The sequence below is a fragment of the Rhinopithecus bieti genome, unplaced genomic scaffold (genome assembly GCF_001698545.2).
Source record: "Rhinopithecus bieti isolate Rb0 unplaced genomic scaffold, ASM169854v2 scaffold_9919, whole genome shotgun sequence".
Taxonomy (NCBI): domain Eukaryota; kingdom Metazoa; phylum Chordata; class Mammalia; order Primates; family Cercopithecidae; genus Rhinopithecus; species Rhinopithecus bieti.
Genome location: NW_016806411.1, coordinates 2,944,538 through 2,951,617, shown reverse-complemented (window position 1 = coordinate 2,951,617; position 7,080 = coordinate 2,944,538). Strand labels below are relative to the sequence as shown.

The following is a 7,080-nucleotide window of genomic DNA, read 5'->3' as shown; positions in this document are numbered from 1 at the left end:
TTTTCCTCCCTCTAGTTATTGGAATCAGCTGAAAGCCTGGCCTCCCTGCAGTGCCGAACTACCTCAGTAGCCCAAGTAGCTGCCCAAAACAGGTGAGCCCTAGACTTGCTCACAGCTGAAAAAGGAGGCACTTGTCTCTTCCTTGGAGAAGGGTGCTGGTATTATGTTAACAAGTCAGGCCTAGTAAACACTAACATTCAAACCCTCAATAAAATAAAAAACTGAAATACGAAACCTTAATACCCTAACCTTGCCAGGACCATCCTTCTGGGTTTTGCCCATATTCCAACAAATGCTTCCATTCCTCATTCCTATACTAATACTGTGCCTTATTTTACGTTTCGCCCCCATTTTAATCAAATTTCTCCGTGCCAAGATTCCGTACGTCCAAATACCAACCATAGGCCCCGAACTTAACGACGCCCCTTAACAGCACGAAGTAGCCAGACAGACCATGGCGCCCCTTATCACTATTATCAATAAAAGGCTGGACTGTTTGGACGAACGGAGGCAAGATAGCACACTTCCGGGTTCTTCATCAGCAACTTTTCCCGCGCGCGCGAAAATGTAGCCGGCGTCTGGGAAGGTGCATATCAACCGGGCATGCGCCAGGTGACGTCAATCCAAAGAGACCAAGATTTACCTGGCCGCACCTACGGAATGCCCCCTGACACGCCCGTGCCCCGCCTATTGCCCTCCCATTCCCAGAAAAGCCGCTCCCGGCAGTCGCGCCACGCGGACTTCCTCAGCCCCCCACTCCTGTTGGGACTGCATCAGGAACTCCGCCCGAGAGCTCCACTGGGCGACTCTCTCGGCCTCCTTTGCCGGACGCCGACAGACCTCACCCTCCACACCTTCTTCCCTGAAGCTAGGTGACCAAAAAATAAATTTGCAGTTTTGCTCCTAGCCTTGCCTACTCGCTGGTTCTTTTGTGCTCGCTCTGGTGGTCTTAGAAAAACAAATCAGCAGGTACTATACTACTGTAATAATTTTATAGCTACTTCCTGCCACTACTGGGGTGAGTTCAAGTGCTGTGAGTATCCATTTAAAATGCCATGTGATGCTAATCATCTCTGAAGAGCAGCTGGTCTCTTCAGTTGCACACTGCAATAAAAAGTAATCTTTCCCAGGTCTCCTATTTTTTTAGTGCAATACTATAAACCCTTAATAACAGCATGGGAGCCATACAAAGTGCCAGTACTGATACTGGAAGTTCTCCCAAGAAGCAGAGAAAAGTCATGAGATTACAAGAAAAAGGTGAATTGCTTGATATACTGTAGATTGAGGTCTGTAACTGTGGTTGTCCATTTCAAACAGACAATTCATCTTGTAAACAGACAACATAAACTTACAGTATTAACAGGTACAGTATAGTACTATAAATGTAGTTTCTCTTCCTTATGGTTTTTATTATTTATTCTTTTTTTAACAGGCCAGGTGTGGTGGTTCATGCCTGTAATCCCAGCACTTTGGGAGACCGAGGAGGGTGGATCATGAGGTCAGGCATTCAAGATCAGCCCGGCCAACATAATGAAACCCCATCTCTACTAAAAATACAATTAGCCAGGCATGGTGGCGGACGCCTTTAATCCCAGATACTCAGGAGGCTGAGGCAGGAGAACCACTTGAACCTGGGAGGTAGAGGCTGCAGTGAGCCAAGATCGTGCCACTGCACTCCAGCCCGGTTGACAGTGTGACACTCTGTCTCAAAAAAAAAAAAAAAAAAGACAGGTTTTCACTGTTGCCCAGGCTAGTCTCGAACTCCTAGGCTCAAGTGATCCACCCACCTCGGCTTCCCAAAGTGCTGGGATTACAGGCACAAGCCACCATGCCTGGCCTGATTGGTTTTTTTTTTTTTGAGATGTTCTCACTCTGTCACCCAGCTGGAGGGCAGTGTTGAGATCATAGCTCACTGCAACCTCCAACTCCTGGGCTCACTCAATCTTCCTGCCTCAGCCTCCCGAGTAGCTGGGTTTACAGATATGAACCACTGTGCCCGGCTAATTTTAAAACATTTTTTGTAGTAGAGAGAGGGGTCTCCCTATGTTGCCCAGGCTGATCTCAAACTTCTGGACTCAAGCAATCCTCCCGCCTCTGCCTCCCAAAGTGTTGAGATTACAGGTATGAGCCACCTCGCCGAGCCTCTTATGATTTTCTTAGTAATGTTTTCTTTTCTCTAGCTTACATTATTGTAATAATACAGTACAGTTCAGCTTTCAACAACACGGGATTGAACTGTGCAGGTCCACTTATGCACAAATTTTTTTCAGCTCAACTTAGAAAATACAGTATTATCTGGATGTGAAATCTGCAAATATGGAAGGCAGATTTTTCATATATGCAGGTTCTGCAGGGCCAACTGTGGGACATGAGTATACAAAGATTTTGTTATATGTGGGGGTCCTGGAGCCAGTCCCCCAAGTATACTGAGGGGATGACTGTATATAATACGTGTAACACACAAAATGTGTTAATTGTGTGTTTATGTTATTGGTATGATTTCTGGTCAGCAGTAGGGTATCAGTAGTTAAGTTTCTGGGGAGTCAAAAGTTATAGTGAATTTTTTATTGTGCAGGGCGGGTGGGTTGTTTTCCTAATCCCTGCATTGTTCAAAGGTCAACTGTGCTGATAATTAAAAGATCACTTATGGATTCTGATGCTTTCTTACCATTGAGAATTAAAATAGTATCATTCTGAGTTTTGTTTTCATTAAAATAGTAAAAAACAATCAGGTTGTAGGTTCTCAAAGTTTACCTGTATGTATGTCTTTAAAACTTCAATAGAAACTTCTTCCTTCGTAGGAAAAAAAGACATAATTATAAATACAACTGCTTATATGAAAGAGTAATAGAATTTTTAATACAAATTTCACTATTAAATAATTCAATAATTGTAATGTTTACCACTGAGCAGTAAGTATACACCAAGCTAAGTGCTTACCAAAATTCATCTACTGCCTGATTTAACCTTACCATAACTCTTTTTGGGTAGTTACTATTATTGTTCACATTTTACAGAGGATGAAATTAAGACCAGGGAAGTTTTATTTACCCAGAGTTACACAGATAGAAGCTGCTGAATAAGGGTATAAACTCAGGACTCTTACTCCAAAGCCCAAGCTTTCAACTACTTTATCATTCACTTTCTACATGTACTCTGACCAAAATGTTATCTTCCTTTTTAGAAAAAAAGCAACAAAACAACAACCAACAAAGTTTTAAAATCTCACATAGAACTCACTTTGTTTAGTTAGCTTAGCTGGTTGATTTAAAGCTGGGTACAGACAAGGATAAAATTATGAATCTATTAAAAACCAGTTAGCCAACAGCATTCTGTGGCCACAGACTAGAACCCTAAAGGGCCACTCTCAGTGAGTTATCATTGAGTGACTATACAAGACTATATAAGACTTTTGATTCCTTATCACCATTTCTAGAAAACAATAACAAAAAAAGTAGTGTTTTCTTGACAATAGGTATATAGCATCAACATTACAGAGAAGAAGAAATCGTTCATTTTTATATACCTTGGTCTGTAGTCCCAGAGTACGGAAAAACAAAATGAGGTGAGTCATAAAGCGAAGGAGGTGTCCAGGTAGATTGTTTCTGCTTTTGGAAAGCCATTTGCTAAACTCATCCATCAAATCTACAAGCCATCAAAGCGAAGATTCAATGATAGGAATAAAATCAAAAGAAAAAAATAAACATTACCAAGAATATTTACTTCACTCCTATAGTGCTTTAAAGTCACTGTCTCATAATTAATAGCCATGATATAACTCTACACCCTCTTAAACAGAGTCTGGGTTCAATCCAAACTTTATTTTATAAAAACCAAATGAAAGGTCACCTCTCACATAAAGTAAATAGTTGCATTCAAATAGGTTAATATTTAGCAAGATTAAAAGATATGGTAAGTCATATGCATTGTTTGGATAACTTTAAAAAATTACTATAAGACAATGAAGAACTCATAAAGAGTAAAATAAAACTGGCTGGGTGCAGTCGCTCATGCCTGTAATACAATGTCTATAACATATAGCGCTTTGGGAGGCCAAGGAGGGCAGATCACCTGAGGTCAGGAGTTGGAGACCAGCCTGGCCAACACGGTGAAACCCCGTCTCTACTAAAAATACAAAAATTAGCCAGGCATAGCAGTGCACACCTGTAACCCCGGCTACTCATGAGGCTGAGACTGGAGGATCTTGTGAACCCAAGAGACAGAGGTTGCAGTGAGCTGAGATTGCGCTACTGCACTCCAGTCTGGGTGACAGAGTGAGACTTTGTCTCAAAAAAAATAAAACAAAACAAAAAAAACACAAAGTAAAATAAAACCATATCTTACCATCAATGTCTCCCAGGATAAGAAACTTTTGAACTATATGATAATGTTCTTGATTCTCTTCCAGAACTCTCTGAAAAAAAAGTTTTAATTTTCCATAAATCTTCTAGTGGTCATTCTGTAGTATATATTCATTGTTAAACTAAAACGTTAGAACTTTTGAAGGAACATATAAAAGAAAAAGCTGGAAATGAAGGGCCTTAGAAAGATCAAAACAAAATAAAACATGGAAAGGATACTGCCTTTGGAATATACTCATAGCTTACAAATCCAGAACTGAAAAGCATCTTTGAAAGTAGAGACCTATGTTATAACAATTTAATCTCTCAATGGTATTAAACTTTTGTTCTTATATTTTATTCCTATTTACCTTGGCACTACACATGGTGGACCAGAAAGGAAGAACTCATGTGATCTAAGCAAAAAAAACTATTAAGATTTCTTTCAACACGAGCAGCAGTACTTGAAAGTATTCTTTGAGTATTCTCTTCTGTACACGGCACCAAGGGTGAAAAAAGACAAAATAGTGATCAGGTACAGAGTAGAGAAAACCTTTTCTAACTTATTTGCAGCTTGATTTTTTTGAAGAATATAGTTCATGTTTTGTTGTCAAACATATTTCAATTTTTATTTAGTTGGCTGTCTAAATTTTCTTTCAGCATTTATTCATTTTTACATTCAAACCTTTGCTCTATCTGTAATTTATTTTAGTTACATGGCATGAGGTAGGATCTAGCTTTGTTTTCTTTGGATGGAAATCCAATTATGCCAGCACCATTTATTTAAATAAGCCACCCCTTTCCCTCTGAAATGAAAGGTCACCTCTGACATCTGTTAAGTTGTCATATATACTTGGATCTAGTTTGGACTTTGTGTTCCACTCATCTATTTATTTTCATGTCAGTTCTATACTGTTTTGTTGTATCTTCATATTAAGTTTTATTATTGAGTAAGGCAAGTACCCTCTATTTCTTTTCCTTTTGAGTGTGATTTTTTGTTTGTTTGTTTGTCTGTTTTTGAGACAGAGTCTCACTCTGTTGCCCAGGCTGGAGTGCAGTGGTGCAATCATGGCTCACTGCAGCCTCTACCTCCCTGGGTTCAGGTGATCCTCCCACCTCAGCCTCCTGAGAAGCTAGGACTACAGAAGCATGCCACCACACCTGGCTAATTTTCAAAATTCTTTTGTAGAGATAGGTTTTGCCATGTTGTCCAGGCTGGTCTTGAACTCCTGAGCTCAAGTGATCCTCCTGCTTCAGCCTCCAAAACTGCTGGGATTAGAGGTGTGAGTCATCAAACCCAGCCTATTGTTCTTTTTCAAAATGCTCTTGCCATTCTCAATTATTCTTTTACTTGACAATTTTCTGTCCAGAAGTAATACCCCACAGCATTAGGTTTTTATGCTAATTCTGGAATGAGTGACATTTATATTAAAGGCTCTCATCCAGGAACATGATATATCTATTTATTTATGTCTTATTTTATGTCCTTTAGTAAGATTCTATAGTTTTTTAAATGAAGGGCTTAAAACCCTAGATTAATTTTTTATTCCTAGATCTCTTTAGTTTTGGTCACTCATTTAAATGGAACTTTTGGGGAGGGGGTACTAAATCCTTTTCTAAATAGTTATAACAAGTAAGAAAGACTGACTTTAAAAAAAAAACTTTGTCTTGTATCTAGCTACTTTAACAAATTCTCTTATTAATTCTAGTAACTTACTGAGATTTAAGTTTCTAGACTAATATTTTATCATATGTAAATGTTCTTCCCTTTCTAGTATTTATATCTGTTCCTTAATTTTCTTGTTTTATTTCATTAGCTAGAATCTCCAAAATAATAGACTGGTAATAAATACTTGACAGAAAAAGCATTAATTTCCTTACTATATCAAGTGCTCCCATGTAATAATAAGAAAAATATAAAACTCCAAAGAAAAATAGCTAAAAGATATGAACAAAAAATTCGCAAATGGTCAATAAACATAAGGAAACAGGCTCAGCCTTATGAACAGACAAGAAAATGTGAGTAGAATAGCAAGATTACTTCCCACCTATTCTGATGGACTGGCAAAACATAAAAAGTGTGACATTTAAGGCTGATGAGAATGTATAATTCAATAAAGTACTTGTGGAAGTATGAATTAACTGCCACAACCAGGAAATACATTATTTTCCATTTCAATTTTCTTTTCTTTCTTTTTTTTTTTGAGTTTCTTTCTTTTTTTTTTTTTGAGTTTCGCTCTTGCTGCCCAGGCTGGAGTGCAATGTTGCGATCTTGGCTCACTGCAACCTCCACCTTCTGGGTTCAAGCGATTCTCCTGCCTCAGGGTCCCAAGTAGCTGGGATTACAGGCATGCGGCATCCATTTCAAAATGTTTCTTTACCTACCTACCTACCTATTTAATTTTTCTTTTTTCTTTGAGACAGGACCTTGCTCTGTTGCCCAGGCTGAAGTGCAGTAGTGCAATGAGAGCTCACCGAAGCCATGACCTCCTGGGCTCCCATGCAGTAGTACAATCACAGCTCACTGAAGCCATGATCCTCCCACTTCAGCCTCTGGAGGAACTGGGACTACAAGTGGGTGCACCACCATACCCAGCTAATTTTTGTTTTAGAGATGAAGTTTTGCTATGCTGCCCAGGCTGGTCTAAACTCCTGGCTTCAAGTGATCCTCCCATCTTGGCCTCCCAAGTGCTGGGATTACAGACATGAGCAACCAGACCTGGCCTTTTTATTTATTTTT

At 39.3% G+C, this 7,080-nt stretch overlaps 1 protein-coding gene across 4 annotated transcripts in view; it reads right to left on the bottom strand.

The window, feature by feature from the left end:
- The window catches only part of NUP107 (nucleoporin 107), a 63,805-nt gene that overhangs the window by 16,568 nt on the left and 40,157 nt on the right, over window positions 1-7,080 (bottom strand). For all 4 annotated transcript variants that reach the window (XM_017876194.1, XM_017876197.1, XM_017876195.1 and 1 more), the window contains exons 18-20: window positions 4,345-4,414; window positions 3,527-3,645; window positions 2,755-2,793 (exon numbers count right to left, since the gene is read on the bottom strand). In XM_017876194.1, coding sequence (XP_017731683.1) covers window positions 2,755-2,793; window positions 3,527-3,645; window positions 4,345-4,414 — 228 coding nt within the window. The remainder of the gene's footprint in view (window positions 1-2,754; window positions 2,794-3,526; window positions 3,646-4,344; window positions 4,415-7,080) is intronic.